Here is an 18,777-nt window from a genome sequence, read left to right as displayed (position 1 = left end):
TATAAATGTACATGTGAGTATTACCAGTAAGTGCTATTTACACTAGGAAAAAACCTCTACAGTTTACCCAAATGCCTTTACTTCAAGTCATACCTTTTAAAACACCACTCCCTGTGGGCTGGGCAGGAGATATTTTTGCCAATGACACCACGTTGGTTATAACTGGTGTTGTATTTGTCCTTGCAGCAGGGAGCACCACTGAAGCATTGTGTGCCTTAGAAATATTTACTGATTAAAATAAACAAAAGGTAAGACAAAAGGACCACATGCACACGTTAAAAAAACTCTAACAACTACGTTTCAAGGCAATACAAATATATAACTGCATGATGTTGGGTTTCCCAAAGAAAGGCAATGCCAAAGAATGGGCAAACTACTGCACAACTGCACTTATCTCACACGCTAGTAAAGTAACGCTCAAAATTCTCCAAGCCAGGCTTCAACAATACGTGAACCGTGAACTTCCTGATGTTCAAGCTGGTTTTAGAAAAGGCAGAGGAACCAGAGATCAAAATGCCAACATCCGCTGGATCATCGAAAAAGGAAAAGAGTTCCAGAAAAACATATATCTCTGCTTTATTGACTATGTCAAAGCCTTTGACTGTATGGATCACCACAAACTGTGGAAAATTTTTCAAGAGATGGGAATACCAGACCACCTGACTTGCCTCGAGAAATCTGTATGCAGGTCAGGAAGCAACAGTTAGAACTGGACATGGAACAAGAGACTGGTTCCAAATAGGAAAAGGAGTACGTCAAGGCTATGTATTGTCACCCTGCTTATTTAACGTATATGCAGAGTACATCACACGAAATGCTGGGCTGGAAGAAACACAAGCTGGAATCAAGACTGCCAGGACAAATATTTAATAACCTCAGTTATGCAGATGACACCACCCTTATGGCAGAAAGCGAAGAAGAACTGAAGAACCTCTTGATGAAAGTGAAAGAGGAGAGTGAACAAGTTGGCTTAAAGCTCAACTTTCAGAAAAGTAAGATCATGGCATCCGGTCCCATCACTTCATGGCAAATAGATGGGGAGACAGTGTAAACAGTAGCAGACTTTATTTTCTGGGGCTTCAAAATCACTGCAGATGGTGACTGCAGCCATGAAATTACAAGACGCTTATTCCTTGGAAGAAAAGTTATGACCAACCTAGACAGTATATTGAAAAGCAGAGACGTTACTTTGTCAACAAAGGTCTGTCTAGTCAAGGCTACAGTTTTTCCAGTGGTCATGTATGCATGTGATAGTCAGACTATAATGAAAGCTGAGCACCGAAGAACTGATGCTTTTGAACTCTGGTGTTGGAGAAGACTCTTAAAGAGTCCCTTGGACGGGAAAGAGATCCAACCAGTCCATCCTAAAGGAAATCAGTCCTGAATATTCACTGGAAGGACTGATGTCGAAACTGAAAATCCAATACTTTGGCCACCTGATGCGAAGAACTGACTCATGTGAAAAGACCCTGATGCTAGGAAAGATTGAAAGCGGGAGAAGGGGACGACAGAGGATGAGGTGGTTGGATGGCATCACCGGCTCAATGGACATGAGTCTGAGTAAACTCCAGGTGTTGGTGATGGGCAGGGAGGCCTGGCATGCTGCAGTCCATGGGGTCGCGAAGAGTCAGACACGATTGAGCAACTGAACTGAACTGAACTGAATGTTGGGTGATCCTGTTTAGATTAGTGTTCACTAGGACTTAAAGGGTGCTTAATTCTCTAAAATTAGAAACTTCAAATGATACTCAATGTGTAAAAATATAGTTATCGGCTTCAGGATTAACCGGACTTTTCCATTAGTGAATGTTAAAATTTCTACACCTAAAGCTTGATTCAAATAAAAATTTAACCTGATAATTTTTATGAATAAGTTGGTGACGTAGCTCTCCATCCACATAAGAACACTGATTTTGTTAACCCACATTATAGAATGAAAATTCCACCATTACTGGTCTTAGGGAATGGATGATAACACAAAAGATTAGCACAAAGCATATGTGGTTAAGGTGATGATTAATAAGATTGCAAAAGTAGACAAAGGCCACACCATAAAGCCAGAGCATATGAATTCTGTCAATTCAGGAGCACTCCAGGCTTTGATGAGAGAACATAACATCAAATGTTTTTAGCCTAACTCAGAGAAGTGCTACTTCAGAGAGCTACTTTCAGAACATGCCACATATCTATTCATCTGGATATTTTGACCACATTAGCTGTCCTACTTGCAAAATTATTTTATTCTTAGCCAGGAAAAGCTTTGCTACCCACGAAGAACTGGTCTACTTTATTTTTTCTGATATAATTAATGTGTTGTTCTTTTTCCCTTGGCTACGAACAAGCTCTGAATCAAATCTTACACCAGTAACAGCCACCATATTAATATATCCTCTTCCTTTGTTTGCCCTGATTTTCTATTTTTATTTCTGCTTTATAACTGAATAGCAATATATCACTTAGTGTAAGTTATTTATATACAGATAAATTCAATCAAAAGCAAGCAAATCTAATTTTCCTAAAAAATTTTTGCTTACATATTTATTGACTCCTTGGATGTTTGATTTTGAAAACAAAAAGCATCAAGATTAATTTGCCCACTAAGGCAATCTTTAAGGATTCTTAAAGGAAAATTTAAGTAAATTTAGGCTATCTGAATGCAGTGAAATTTTGTTATTATTTACAACTTTGAGTGCTGACAGTAACTTAGCACTGACAGAAAGATCCCATTAGCCAAGTTTAATTTTACCTTTATTTTGTGAAAAAGGGTCATTCATAATTTGCTGACGATGACAAAACTCCAAAACACAAAACAGGTTACAGAAATGTTTGATGTTTCCTCGCCATTTTATGGACTCACTTAGCTTTCCCTGTCGTTTACAACCATCGCACTTGGCCATCTGAGAAAGAAATGTGAAACAGGATAGGCTGAAAACTATAAAATAATGAAAATATAACACTAATCATAAAACCAGAAGGAACTATGAAAACAGAATGCGAGTCAATTGAGATCACAAAACATAAGGTTCCTACCTTAAGATATTGTAGTCAAAAATATATACACTATTCGTTTTATATAGATGCCCTCACTTGAGAGGATATAAAAATTGATCTCCTGTTTTCAAAATTACTGGTGAAGGAATCAAAAGATAGTGTTTGTTTTTTTTTTAAGGTTAAGAGGCAGCCTACTGCAGTATAAAGAATATGGGCTCTGGTCACTCTGCTGTGCACCTGGACTGATACATCATTGTTAATCAGCTATACTCCAATATAAAATAAGTTAAAAAAAAAAATATGGGCTTTGTAGTCATAAAGACTTTGATTCATTCGACAAATATCTAACTAGGTTTCCTTCGTCTTGAGCATTGAGATAGGTCCTAGTCACATAATTATGAAAATGACATACCTTCTCTCAAAGAAAACTATATTTTAGGTAGGTAAACAAGTAAACAGGTGATTTTACTGGAGTGTTACAGGAGCTCTTCCTCTGCTACCAAATTCTTCATGGGAACATTACATAACCTCCCCAGACCTTATTCTTTTTCCTTATTTATTAACAGGCAATACCAGAACAACCTAACAATAGCAATACTATACCTTATCTCTCAGGATTGTGAAAGTGTTAGTCACTTAGTTGTGTCCAGCTCTTTGCAACCTCATGGGCTGTAGCCCACCAGGCTCTTCTGTCCATGGGATTCTCCAGGCAAGAAAACTAGAGTGGGTAGCCATTTCCTTCTTCAGTGATCTTCCCGACCCAGGGGTCAAACCTACATCTCCTGCACTGCAGGCACAGTCTTTTACCATCTGAGCCACCAAGGAACGTGGTGAAGATTAAATGAAATAATATTTATGAAGCACAAGCCATGTATTAGTGGTTTAATTAATTGCAGCTTTTGTTGTTGGGCTTTCAAAAAAGTAATTTTTAAAAAAAGAAGGTCGATGAAGGGTAGGGAGGTCAGAGTCATTTAACTCATGAAGTGAGAGCAAAGGCTCACTTCAAGTTCCTCAGAACTACTTCTGAATGAGAGAGCCACTTAAGGCAACATAACTGTGTAAAATTCCAACTAGAAATAACTAAAAGTTATAAATAAGATCCATGTGCCTTACAGGAAAGCAAAAAATAAAAGGAACAGTTCCCCAAACAACAATCAAATCTCCAAAAATCCTGTCTTCTTGACCCCAAAGATTTCATGTTTGTAGCCAACTGAATTTTGCTTTAGGAGCTCACAGCCCATAATTTATTTATTTACCTAGTTCTAAACAACCAATTTCTCTTCACATGATCTGAATATATTTTACATAGAAAATAACTGTACCAACTTCAGAAAGTCAAAGAGGTATATATTTACCTGATAAAACAGAACAGTAAATTTGGTCATGCAATCTTCACAACAAAACTCTTCTAACTTGCCCTCCAGTCGATTTTCTACCAAATTAGGGGATGTCTGTGAACAATAACTGCACATCTTACAGTAGTTTCCCCATCGTTCTCCAAAGTCACGGGCAGAGAGGAATCTGCAAACTGAGAACCAGAAGGATAAAAGGAAGATACATCAAGTTTACATTAACCCGAAGGCAGTGAAGTGAATTTCTACAGTCTTCAGTAATACCAGCCTTAAGCTAACTTCTAAATCTGGACACAATTATTTGGCTCTAGGTTAAAAGATAGTCCTATCTGTATTCACAAAACAAACTCATATCACCTTTGAAACATACACTCTAAATATTAGGTTATCTATATTCAGAAACATAAGAGGTATAAAAGTTCCTTAAGCCGAGAAGCAGTAATTGCCCAAGTACTCCGTTTATGAAAGGGTACAAAAAATGATCTTTGAAGTTAAACTTACAAAGAGATTTTCTATACTCCATACTAATACCATTGTTCTAATTATATTTGGAAAGGTTTTCTTTATTGAGATTATTATAACACTTAAAAGGATAGACTTAGAAGTGAGTTAACTATAAACTCAATAAAAAAGCTTCAAATTATACCTCAAAAAAGAAATTTCTTGAAAATTAATTGTGGATTAATACCCCAACTCATCACGAGTTACTTCATAACCACCACATGCTCTGTGGCTACAACTGAGCTTTTTTTCTTACCTTCACTACAGAATGGCTTATCAACCCCTGAGAATCGTACAGTCTCCTTTATAATTTTTTGTAGTTTACAGTAGTCACACATTGCCATAACTCTGTTTTTCTTTTTGTATTCATCAGAGCAAAGCTTGCCACAAAACAGAAACATCTTCCCCTGCAGAGGAAGAATAGTCATTAATATCTAATTAAAGTGTTGCTTTATTTTTAAGAAATCTTTTTCTTTTTCACTTCAAAGCAAACTGAGTGACTGTCAAAGATGCTTCTATTGGATAAACTCATATATTCAATCCCTTCTACAATCTCTCTTTACCTTGTAGAAAAGAAGTTCTGGTTTTGTCGCGAACAGATAGTTACAGTGCTGACATCTGAGTCTGACAATCCTGTGGGTTAAAGCAACTTGCTGGAACTGAGCAGGAGGCTGGAGACCGGTTGCAACAGAGCCACCGACGGAGCGGGGGGTAAAGGCAGAAGTGTGACCTCTTCCGGCTGACACTGCTGACCCAGAGGGTGGGCTTATAATCACTTGGGTATGAGATACGGGCACTGCCGAAGAGTGTGCTCCTTTTGGCTTGTTAAATACATTCTGAATAAATACAGATAAGGCAAAGATTGTATCAAGTAAGAAATAAGATAACTTGGTCATTTTCATTTTCTCATTTTAATAAATTAATTTCCCCCAATGTTTCTGCAAAGTTTTCCTAAGGAGTTCACAGGAAGAGTTGAAATGGCATATTCCCAGAATAGGACTGAGGAATCTAACACTAAAAGGTTGCAAAAAAAAAAAAAGGCTGCAGACTAAAATTCAGGCTTTCCAGACAAAGATCTCTAGTACATGACTCTAATAAATAAGAGTAGGCCTCTCCTTTCCCTCCACCTGCACACCTAATTACCAACCAGAATCTCCTAGCTATTAAGAGCACAGTGGACACTTTGCTTTCTCCCTGGGGCCAAGGATACCACATCAGGGATTTCCCACCCAGGGGGATCACTGAACTCTACCCTTTCTCTGTGTGTTAGAGAGTAAGGAGAGAATGGGACAAGTGGAGGCTTCCAATTCTGTGCCACGAGTCATGATGTATCTGGCCCAGGATGAGAGGAAGGGACACAGGAGCCCATCACCATGCCACCTATCCAAACCACAGCCTACTTCCATTCTTTTGAAAGGGAGACAGCCAAGGGAGAAAGTGAAAGAGAAAGGTAGTTTAGGTGAGAACGCTGAATAAAGAAGGACTAAAGCTCAAATCTTGGGCTCAGACATTTTGCAGAAATGGCCTCCTGGACTATAACTGAACAGAATCTCTTTTCTTCCTAACTGAAGCTTAATCTTTGATAAGGATGGTCCCTTCAGCAGTTAACATTTTGCCACAGACCACTGCCTAAGAGAACTGCAAGGGTACAGTACCTGGTCAGACAGTATAAGGTCGTACCTGGAAAGCCACCACACAACTGGAGGTGCAGAAGCTGTGTATTGTTCCATTGGACATAGCCAGGTGATACTGAGGGATTGCTTTAGTTTTACAGCTATGGCACAGAACCTGGACGCCTTGGTAACAAAAACCAAAAACCAATGACTAAGTTACATAGATGAACAAAGAAACCAAAAATGTATTAGGGGAGTAAAAATATCAAATATTCAGTAATATGCAAAACAAAAATGAAAGAACATTATAGTAACAGGTACAGCTAACTACAATTAAGTCCCACTTACACAAAAATTAACTTGGAACATACATGTGTTTTTCTCTCTTTTCACGTATGAAATTACAAAATAAATACTTTGATCAAGAAAATCAATGAAAAACTTTGTTGCTTAAAAATCAGCTCTTTGAGGGACTTCCCTGGCAACCAGTGGTTAAAACTTCACCTTCCAATGCAGGGGGTGTGGGTTCGATCCCTGCTTGGGGAACTAAGATTCCACATGTCTTGTGGCCAAAAAACAAAACATAATACAGAAAATATTGTAATAAATTCAATGAAATTTTTTTTTAATGGTCACATCAAAAAAACCTTAAAAAAAAAATCAGCTCTTTGAAACTAAAGCAACCTTGGGTCTTTATTTAAACCACACAGATTGCTTTAGTTTTGTAATAAAGTGAAAAAAGAAAAAGCAGTTACATTCCTCTTCAATAGTTACAAAATCTATACATGTATGGAATTAAACATTACCTGAAGAAGTAACTGTCTTAACTCTGTAAGCAGATAAGCAATTAATAGAGCAGAAAAGCTCTGTTTTCCCTGAGTCATTCGTAGTCTCAATCATCTCAGCTGAGGGCCTCAATGATTTCCCCAAGGCATACGGAGGAGTTTGGGCTGAATTCTATTAAAATAAAGTAACATTTAAATACCGAGTACAAGCATACATATATATATATGCTCTAAGGAAAGAAAAAAGGAAACGCTACCTACAACCAAAGCCTTTGGCTAAAATATTTGAGCATGATATTTGACAATGATAGCAGCTACACTAAGTATAGGTTTTCCTAAAACTGGGATGTGGGAAAAATAAGTTCTTTCATCTACTAATACAGGCATACTTCATTTCATTGTGCTTCACTTTATTATGCTTTGCAGATACTACATTTTTCACAAATGGAAGATTTGGTGGCAATCTGCATCAAGCAAGTCTATCAGTGCCATTTTCCCAATAGCCTTTGCTCACTGTGACACATTTTTGGTAAATCTCGCAATATTGCAAACTGTTTCATTATTTTGTTATGGTTGTCTGTAATCAGTGATCTTTAACGTTACCATTGTACCTACTTTGGGGCTGCCATGAGCCACAGCCATTTAAGCCAAGCTTAACTGGTAAATGTTGTATGTGCTCGGACTCCTACACTGACTGCTCATTTCCCGTCACTCTCCCTCTCCTCAAGCCTCCCTATTCCCTGAGACACAATAATATTTCAATTAGGCTAATTAATACCCTACAATGGTCTTCAGATAGTCAAGTGAAAGGAAGAGTCACGTATCTTTCACTTCAAATCAAGAGCTAGAAATGATTAAACTTAGAGAGGAAGACATAAAAAGCTGAGGCAGGCCTAAAGCGAGGCCTCTTGTGCCAGTAAGCCAAGTTCTGAATGCAAAGGAGAAGTTCTTGAAGGAAATTAAACCTGCTGCTCCAGTGAACACATAGATGTTAAGAAAGCAAAAATGTCTTACTGCTGATATGGAGGAAGTTTTAGTGTCTGAAAAGATCAAAGCAACCACAATGTTCCCTTAAATCAAAGCCTAACCCAAACCAAGGCCCTGCTGCTGCTGCTAAGTCGCTTCAGTTGTGTCTGACTCTGTGCGACTCCATGGACTGCAGCCTACTAGGCTCCTCAGCCCATGGGATTTTCCAGGCAAGAGTACTGGAGTGGGTTGCCACTGCCTTTTCCAAGCAAGGCCCTACCACTCTTCAATTCAACAAAGTCTGAGACAGGTGAGGAAGCTTCAGCAGAAAATTTTGAAGTGGGCAGAGCTTGGTTTATGAGTTTTAAGGAAAGACACCATCTCTATAACATCCAAGTACAATGGGAAGCACCATGTGCTGATGCAGAAACTACGAGCTATTCAGAAGATCCAGCTAAGATCGTTAACAAAGGTGGCTACATTAAACAACAGATTTTCAACACAGATGAAATAGCCTTCCACTGGAAGAAGACTCCATCTAGGACTTTCATCCTACAGAGAAGCCAATGCGTGGTTTCAAAGCTTCAAGGAAAGGCTGACTCTCTTGTTAGGGGCTAATGCAGCTGGTAACTTGAAGTGGAAGCCAATGTTCACTTATCATTCTAATAATCCTAAGGCCCTTAAGAATAAGGCTAATTCTACTCTGCCTGTGCTCTGTAAATGGAACAACAAAGCCTAGATGACAGTGTATCTATTGACAACACGGTTTACTGAATATTCGAAGCCCACTGTTGAGACCAACTCCTCAGAAAAAAAGATTCCTTTCAAAATACTACTGTTCAATGACAATGCAACTGGTCACACAAAAGCTCTAACAGAGATGTACAATGAGATTAATGTTGCCTGAAAACATGCCTGCTAACAAAGCATCCATTCTGCAGCCCATGGATCAAATTCAAGTTTCATTATTTAAGAAATACATTTTATAAGGCTATTCCTGCCATAGTGATTCTTCTGACAGATCTGGACAAAGTAAATGAAAAGCCTTCGGGAAAGGATTCACCATTCTAGATAGTGATTCATGGGAAAAGGTCAAAATATCTACATTAACAGGAGTCTAGAAGAAGTTGACTCCAACTTTCAAGGATGACTTTGAGGGATTTAAGACTTCAGTGGATAAAGTAACTGTGCGTGTGAAGTCGCTTCAGTTGTGTCCGACTCTTTGCCACCCCATGGACTGCAGCCCACCAGGCCCCACTGTCCATGGGATTCTCCAGGCAAGAATACTGGAGTGGGTTGCCATGCCCTCCTCCAGGGGATCTTCCCGACCCAGGGATCGAGCCCGTGTCTCCTGAGGCTCCTGTACTGCAGGCCATTCTTTACCGCTGAGCCACTGCAGAAGCCCCTGAAGATTGGCAGAAACAGCAAGAGAACCAGCCTTAGAAGTGGAGCCCAGCGATGTGACTCAGTTTCTGCTATCTCATCATAAAACTTTAATGCTCACAAAAAAGTGATTCCTTGAGATGAAATCTACTCCTGTAAAGATGCTGCAAAGATCGTTGAAATGTCAACAAAGGATTTAGAATATTATGTAAGTTTGGTTTAATAAAGCAGTGATGGGGTTTGACAGGATTGACGCCCATTTTGAAAGAAGTTCTATTTTGGGTCAAACGCTATCAAACAGCATTGTATGGCTAGAGAGAAACGGTTTATGAAAGGAAGAGTCAATCCATGCAGCAGACTTCATTGTTGTCTAATTTTAATAAACTGCCACAGCCACCCCAACCTTTAGTAATCAACACATTGAGCAGTCAGCGGCCATTAACATCAAGGCAAGACCTTCTTCTAGCAAAGAGATTATGACTCTCTGAAGGCTCAAATGAATGGTTAGCATTTTTAAGCAATAAAGTATGTTTAAATTAAGGTATGCACATTATTTTTTAAGACATAATTCCACTGCACACAGCCTAGTATTTACACAGTATAATGTAAATAAACTTTTTTATGCACTGGGAAACCAAAAATTCATGCGTCACTTTATTTCAATATTTGCTTTACTGTGGTGGTCTGGAAATGAACATGTAGTATCTCTGAGGTATGCCTATAAACGCTCTCTTTCTAAAGGTGAGGAAAAGACACATTCTGAATAAGTTAGTTACCTAGTAAGCTGCTTTACTAGCTACAGAAACTGGATGAACTCAATTATGCCTCTAAAACTCTTAACTGATGAAAACTCTACAAATACCATCTTGGAATTATTTAAAGGTAAGTTGTTCACTTTTTGAAAGGACCCAATGAGACCTGAAACATACCTCTTTAAACCAAATATATATATAAATGATATATATGTGTGTATACATATACATTATACTTGTGTGTATATATGTATATAAGAATTGCTAATATACTCTTCCTTTATTGCAGTGGCCTAGAACCAAACTCACAGTATTTGTGAAGTATGTCTGTAAAATAAAAACTGAAAAAAATTAGTAACTATTCAAATATATTAGTAACAACAAAATACATTAAAAATAATGAATTAATTAGTCATAACATACTTTTCTTATCACAAATAATCAGAGACCAAGTAATCCACAAACCTAAGGACCACCCCCAGGAGAGACTTGGACATCAGTCTAAGAGAGAGTCTACCACCTTGAAGGTTATTTAACTAGTAAAACTCTTTAGCAGGAGACAAAAAAGAAGTTTAATGTATATTAGGAGATTCTGCAGAACTACCTGTTTTTCAAGCTGAGTTTCACAATAAAATTTGCCTGTAAGTTTATTCATGTTTTAAGAAACACAATAATAATGCCCACCATTTATATAAATTAAAAATATTATTACTTATTGAGTGCTCATCATGAGCCAGGCGCCATACTAAGCAATTTTATTTACACTGTACCATAAAATCCTTCCAATAACACAGTGAGATACTTTAAAAAATTATATTAACAAACTGTAACTTTAATTAACTTAACCAGAAAAAAACAAAAAACAGAAAAGTAGGAGATTTAACTTACTTCATCTGGATCCAAAGTCCAGGCTCCTAACCACTACCCTATACTGTCACTGGCACACTGTAAAATCTTTCACTAATAAATTACACAGGGAAGTAAAAAGTAGGAAAACATAAATTGCAAAGTTTCTTTACATAATCTTCTGGGTAAAAGAGGAACATCACTTACACAGTGGACAGAATACAATACCAGTAACAAAATTAGGAATGGAACTGATTTGGGGACTATATATACGCACACACACACATACATACACATATAACATGGATTCTATTCTTGCAAAAATAGTAAGCAGACTGCCAAAAGTGGCTAAGTTCCTAGAAAAAGGATACTTTATGAAGATGAATGTCCATTACCAACTGCTCAGAGGAATTAAACCAAACTCCCTAACTGAAAAAAAATATTTAATTATCATTTACATGTTTTTTGAAAATAATAACTTCTTTTTTTCAGGACTTCCCTGGCAGTCCAGTGAGTAAGACTCTGTGCTTCCAATGCAGAGGGCACAGGCTCAATCCTTGGTCAGGAAACTAAGATCCCACATGTCACATGGCACAGCCAAAAAATAAATAAAAATAAAATTTCAGTTTATTTCTTAAATAAATAACTTTTAAAGACCCCATTTTACTCAGCAATGATTAAATTGACAAATTAATACATTTAGTAACAAAACTAATAAATAAAAATTGGCTAAAGTAAAAGAAAGGCAGTTGGAAAACAGAAAAATGCAAAAAAAAATACCTAAAGCATCCTAATAAAGCAATGTTGCCAAAATAATGACAAATTAATTCCAAAACACACTTAAAATACATACTTTCTAAAATGAAAAAGATATGTTTTATATTTGCTGATTGTATCATTTTTTAACTCTTGGTCATAGTTTATCCACAATAATAAGGAGTTTTCTTCATTATCAATAGAGCACAAAATTTAGAATCACAGTAAACCATGAAATTATGTTTGTGACTTCGTGGCCATGAAGGAAACCCTAAAGAATGATCTAGTTCATCTATATTATCTTACTATCAAAATCAACCCTTACAGTTTCAGAATCTACCCCATTTTTCTGGAGAGGAAATCACACACCAGGGTCAATTGGTGGGAAGAGCTCACTCTCTTCTGCACTTGGTGCCTGTGCCGCCATCTGGAAAGGCGCAGCCTGCGGAGCACACGAGACGGCTATTCGTACCTGCTTATATGCCGTGATACTTGTGGAACTAAACACCTTCTGGGACTGGCAGGGACCAGAGCTACTGTAGCAGTAGCTCCCACAGTTCTCACAGCAGTTCATGCTGAGGTTGTTGGCAGAATGAAATTTTGAAAAACAGGCATCGCTACAAAGACCATGTACCACATTTTGATATTTAACTTCAAATCGAATCTAGGAAAGAAAAACACACACAGACACAAAGTAAGCAGAGCCAGTAGAAAACCTCTGATCTGTGAACAGAATCTCAATAAAGACGAAACAGAACTTACATCAGCATTCTTCTGACACATACTGCACTTAGTTGAAATGCTACTGGTATATATGGTAACAACAGGTTTTCTCTTTAGCTCATAAGAAGAAAGGCATGATTGGCTGCAGAAATCCTTGCTGGGAGAGGAATTTTCAAATTGGGTTGTGATCACATCCTTTGGATTTAAAATGTCTCTAAAAATAAATAACAAAGGCAAAATGAAATGTGTTCTTCCTAATTGTAATTTCTTCCTCTTTGTGAGCTAAAATAACTACATTTACTAAGGGCAGCTATTGTATAAGTAGAAAATGGCTGGCCCTGGGAAAGGCTTCTGGAAAACTGGGTTTGATGATTAGTTCTATTACTTCTCAGCTGAGAGGGACAATGAGTGAGGCAATGGGCAATTACTGGCTCAATTTCCTCATGTATAAAATGGAGTTCATAAAACTTAATTTATAGATGTGTTGAGGGAGAATTACATTTAAAAGATATCCAGCCAGATGCTCATGAAAAAAACATTGAGGCTTCCAGTTCCAACCAAGTTTCATCTACTGGAGCCAAAAAGACCAAGTGTCCATCCCACAACTCCAGACCACAAAACACTTGTCCTCTTATGAGCCAGTAGCTGCCAAGAGTAGAAACATAAATGAAACAATGAATGAAAAAAAAATTTTTAGTCAAATGTAAGATTTGAGAAACATAAATTATCAAAGATTTGCATTAAAAGTTAGCATGATATAGAAAACTTCACTGTAACTGAGAAGATCCAAGAAACAAATGACATACAAAAGGGTTATTAAGGCTTGGTATCAGAGGACAGATGGAAATAAGAATGAGAAAAAAAGAACAGAAATAACTGAGTTCTTCTATGAGACTCCTAGAGTTACTTTGTGAGAGCTCACTGTTACAATAAGCACTGCCAGTAAAAGCAGAGGCTAAGTTATTGCCGTTCTTCTGACAAGTATAAAAACTGAAGGAAATAGTCATTAATTAGAAACACTAGTGCAGGCCACATAGTAAAGAATAATAATGGCAATAATATTATGTACTATAATAATGTACTGGGTAATTACTATGTGCCAGATACTGTTCTCTTTACTCAAATTATCCAATCTAATGATCACAAAAAAATCTATAAGGTAAGTATTATTGGGAGACCAAATCAGAAAGGTTAAATAGCTTGTCATTCAGCTGGGTAAGCAGTGAAGCCAGAATGTAAATCAAGGCAGTCTGATTCTATCATCCACACAGTTCATCCTACTATTCTACCTTCCATCCTGTACCTTCATCACACTTAACTATTCTATGGTAAACTACAAAAGAATTTCAAAGGCGACAGAGCACTACTTTAATTTTCTATAACTCAGCCTTAATAAAAAAATAGTGAATCTTGAGGACCAAGTGGATATGCTTATATGCACATGAAATATTAATACTGAAAAGTGATTCTTCTACTAAAATCAAAGCAATTAAGAATTTCATTTAATAATGAAAACCTACAAGTGCCATGTATACATACATATACCAGTGAGGATGACTTTTTAATGAAAATCTGTGCATATGAATATAAATGCATTCTAAACCTTACACATCCAAATGTATATGCTACACCTAAACATTTACCTTAGAAAAACTATACCTCTTCCAACATCAACATGGCTCAAACACTTTTTCTAATTTCTCATTTAGTTTATAAGAACTCTAAGTACAACTTTTTAATTTTATAGTCAGATATCATGTTTAACAGTATGACTCAGTTTAATTATCTAGAACAGTCAGTTGGTAAGACATCAAGTAACTTTTGGCAACTTGCAAAAATCAAACCCCAGCTGAAAGGATAGATTTATCACCTACCTTAGCCTAAAGGAATGTTTCACAGTCTCTGAAGGCAATGCCAAATCAGGAGACAAAAAATTTTTCTCAACAACAGTACTGTGGTAAAAAGCCAATGACAAGAGTGACTACTCTTAACAATATGTATTTGGATGTATAAGTCATGTTATATTCTTTCAAATTTCATTAATTTGGGCTTCCTCGGTCCAGTGGTTATGACTCCACATTTCTACTACAGGGGGCATGGGTTCAATCCTTGGGTGGAACTAAGACCCCATGTACCACGTGACTTGGTCAAAAAATAAGATAAAGTAAAATTTAATTAACTTCCTCTTGTTATTTTATATATTGAAGCTGAACACCTAAAAACAGAAAACTAAATTTGGTTTTCCCTGTAGTCATGTATGGATGTGAGAGTTGGACCATAAAGAAGGCTGAGCACCAAAGAATTCATGCTTTCAAACTGTGGTGCAGGAGAAGACTCTTGAGAGTCCCTTGGACTGCAAGATCAAACCAGTCAATCCTAAAGGAAATCAACCCTGAATATTCATTGGAAGGACCACTGCTGAAGCTAAAGCTCCAATACTTCGGCCACCTGATACAAAGAGCCAACTCACTGGAAAAGACCCTGATACTGGGAAAGACTGAGGCAGAAAGAAAAGGGGGTGACAGAGAATGAAATCGTACGGGATGGTTAGATAGCATCACCAACTCAGTGGACACGACCTTGAGCAAACTGGGAGACAGAGGAGAATTTATTCTTCCAGATCAGTTTCATGAGAATGACATAAAAAGTTAAAGTAAGGTATTGGGCATTTTGTAACAGAAGTAAATTTGAATATTTAAGTAAAATATTTTTAAATTTCTCTTTCCTTTTAATTGGGGATTTCCATTTTAATAGGATCTACTTTTAGATACCTAAGGTCAACATAACCAAGCAGAGACAAAACAGTGGTCACAAATTATATGTTAATTATACAAAATATCAAATTTATTATTTAAAATAATAGGATCCCACTTATTAAGCATTTGCTATGTGCTAGGTCCTGTGCAAACACTTTCTTATTAAAACCTGAGGAATACTGTATTGGTGTTTTTCTTTCTGGCTTACTTCACTCTGTATAATCGGCTCCAGTTTCATCCATCTCATTAGAACTGATTCAAATGTATTCTTTTTAATGGCTGAGTAATATTCCATTGTGTATATGTACCACAGCTTTCTTATCCATTCATCTGCTGATGGACATCTAGGTTGTTTGCATGTCCTGGCTATTATAAACAGTGCTGCAATGAACATTGGGGTACATGTGTTTCAATTCTGGTTTCCTCAGTGTGTATGCCAAGCAGTGGGATTGCTGGGTCATAAGGCAGTTCTATTTGCAATTTTTTAAGGAACCTCCACACTGTTCTCCATAGTGGCTGTATTAGTTTGCAGGATGCTTGGAGCTGGTGCACGGGGATGATCCAGAGAGATGATATGGGGTAGGAGGTGGGAGGGGGGTTCAGGATTGGGAACTCATGTACACTCGTGGCTGATTCATGTCAATGTATGGCAAAACCAATACAGTATTGTAAAGTAAAATAAAGTAAAAATAAAAATTAAAAAAAAATAAATTAAATTAAAAAAATAAAAATAAAAATAGTTTTGAATCCCCAAGCTTTGACGAATTTATTATGAAAGTGACCCAGTGATCCATAGACTGGGACTTTTATACTACATTGTCAGGTTATGAATAAAACACCCTGTTATATTTATATAAAAATAAATAAATAAATAAAACCTCAGGAAGTGAACAAACTGAGGCTGAGAAAAGTTAAATATCTAGCCCAAGGTCATACAGCTAGTAAGTGATAGAGCTACTAATACAATCTAAAACCAAGCTCGTTTCTTGCTCCACATTAGTGACTACTCCACAATTCACTATATTCCTAGAATTATACTACCACACAAATAGGCAAAACACGCCAAATTCTTCAAACTTACTAAGTTTATGACTAATTATTATTAATTTTATTATTTTTTTGTTTTTCTGGCCGCACCGTGCCCAGCATCCAGGATCTTACCTAGTTCCCCAACCAGGGACCAAACGCATGCCCCCTGCACTGGAAGCGCAGAGTCCTAACCACTGGACCACCAAGTAATTCCCAAGAAAGAAGTTTATAGGACTCTGTTGCTATTTCTTCCTCTCTCTTCATCTACGCTATATTACAAGGCAACAGTGACCTCCAAAAAAAGCTCATAAGGACTTCTCAGGAATAAATGCCTTATTTTTGTGGCCAATTACCTTCTATAAAATTAAGTAACTTTCATATACTATTATAAGGGTGATATTATTTCATTCTATACTTCAGTAACTTTCAAGATAACAAATATTTTTGAATGGTTGTCTACAATTACAACAGGCATACAATATATACATGGTCCTGCAATTTCTCACAAATAGTTTATTCCTTTCTAGTAAAATTTAAATTGAAACACATAGGAAAACTGGTTTAGGCAATCCTTTTTTACATCAAGTCACTTATTTAACTTTATAAACTTTAGAATTTGCAAATTTCTCAATTAGCTAAAAAATATTTCCAAAGAAATGTGCTAAAGAGATTTAAAGTAGCAATAGTATGTTTGAACTAAATACACTAAAAAAATAAAAAGATATAATTAAGAATCTCATACTTTGAGCAGTTTGCACAGGTTTTCTTGGGAGGAGGTAGTAGGCAGACAGATGAAGAATGTCCAATGATGCACCTTGTGGAGCAAAAGAGCTGAGTAGATCCTGTCTTATGAAATGCAGTTTGACCCTTATAAAGCATTTTTTTACAACCAGAGCAAAAAACCTGAAGAGCTACAGCTGGAACTGGAGGAAGCGATACATTTGGGCCAGATGATGCAAGAGAAAGCTGAAAGCCTGGGGTCAACTGTTGAGCTATAAAAACAAAATAAGAAAAAGAAACAAACAGAAAATAAAGCTTTCATATCAACATGAACATATACACATTCTCTATTTTTTAGGACAAATTCCCTCAGTCTGGAAATGCAATACTGAGACAAGGAACCGCTCCAGAACAGGTGGTTTCCAATTTATTTGCCCATGACACACAGAAAGCACCACACCTCACATTACTACCCAGGAGACACACACGTAGATCTGTATGCATGTGAACAGGCATACAAAACTAAACAGCTGAAACAATAGTTTATGAAATGATATGTTTCCTCACTATATGCATCACACTCTGATATATAGTTGACCCATGAACAACTCAGGGGCTGGGGTGCCAACCCCATGCAGTCGAAAATCTGTGTCCTGCTATCTCTGCCTCAAAAACAAAAGAACAGACAAATGACCCATCCAAGGGCAGGCAGATGAAACTGTGGATAGAATCAGGACTCAAACTCTAATTCCTCTGATTTCACATACTGCGATTTCCAACTGAACATAAAAATTTCCCCATACTTAATTTACAGATCTATAAAATGAAAATATTGGTACTATATTTATTGAAAAAAATCACCCAAATAAGTTGATCTGCACCTATTCAAATCCATGTGTTCAAGGATCAACTGTAATTATATTCCACTTTTTAAAATTGTGGTCAAGACCAGCCAGCCAGCCTGAAAAGCACTGCTTTGTCTAAAGGAAGAAAACAGACTTACATGAGGAGGTACTTTCCATCCATTCTACTAATCAGAATATAACAGAATCAGATCGTAACTAACTTACAGTTCTGCTTCTTACCAAGAGGACTGTCACTGACTGAAAACACAGCACTAATTTTCAGTTCACTTTCCTGAGCTTTTGGCTTTGAAGCATGTATATATTCCTTAAAGAAAAAGAAGAGATAGAGAAACAATATAGCGTTAGTACCTGAGTAAACTAGAAATTCAAACAAAAAAAATAATTGTCATATTTATTTCTTCTACTTTATAATCCTAGTCACCTTCACAAATACTTCAAAAGTCAAAATTTACGAGTTATTAGACTGATTTAATCTTTACAAAAAAAGATTCTATAACTGGAGAATCTTTTATGATACTTATATTTACTTACCACATGTAATCTTAAGGGGGAGGGGACATACATATACCTGTGGCTGATTCATGTTGCTATATGGCAGAAACCAACAGAATATTGTAAGGCAATTGTCCTCCAATTAAAAAAAAATTGTTTAATGTAATCTTGCTATACACAGCTATTTCAATGCTGAGCATTTTTTTTAGGCTGCATTTATAAAGGAGCAATAAATGAAATTAAATC

General features: G+C 36.8%; 1 protein-coding gene across 4 annotated transcripts in view; it reads right to left on the bottom strand.

Annotated features, from left to right (window-relative positions):
• Positions 1 to 18,777, bottom strand: part of ZMYM6 (zinc finger MYM-type containing 6) — a 46,793-nt gene that overhangs the window by 16,146 nt on the left and 11,870 nt on the right. For all 4 annotated transcript variants that reach the window (XM_040231745.1, XM_040231747.1, XM_040231749.1 and 1 more), the window contains exons 3-13: positions 18,259 to 18,343; positions 17,196 to 17,445; positions 12,708 to 12,882; positions 12,418 to 12,609; positions 7,264 to 7,414; positions 6,525 to 6,640; positions 5,408 to 5,680; positions 5,101 to 5,251; positions 4,347 to 4,519; positions 2,747 to 2,897; positions 94 to 228 (exon numbers count right to left, since the gene is read on the bottom strand). In XM_040231745.1, coding sequence (XP_040087679.1) covers positions 94 to 228; positions 2,747 to 2,897; positions 4,347 to 4,519; positions 5,101 to 5,251; positions 5,408 to 5,680; positions 6,525 to 6,640; positions 7,264 to 7,414; positions 12,418 to 12,609; positions 12,708 to 12,882; positions 17,196 to 17,445; positions 18,259 to 18,343 — 1,852 coding nt within the window. The remainder of the gene's footprint in view (positions 1 to 93; positions 229 to 2,746; positions 2,898 to 4,346; positions 4,520 to 5,100; positions 5,252 to 5,407; positions 5,681 to 6,524; positions 6,641 to 7,263; positions 7,415 to 12,417; positions 12,610 to 12,707; positions 12,883 to 17,195; positions 17,446 to 18,258; positions 18,344 to 18,777) is intronic.

This window comes from Oryx dammah, unplaced genomic scaffold (genome assembly GCF_014754425.2).
Source record: "Oryx dammah isolate SB20612 unplaced genomic scaffold, SCBI_Odam_1.1 HiC_scaffold_28, whole genome shotgun sequence".
In the NCBI taxonomy this organism is placed as follows: domain Eukaryota; kingdom Metazoa; phylum Chordata; class Mammalia; order Artiodactyla; family Bovidae; genus Oryx; species Oryx dammah.
The sequence above is the reverse complement of the archived record's forward strand: the minus strand, read 5'-3'. Positions and strand labels throughout refer to the sequence as shown.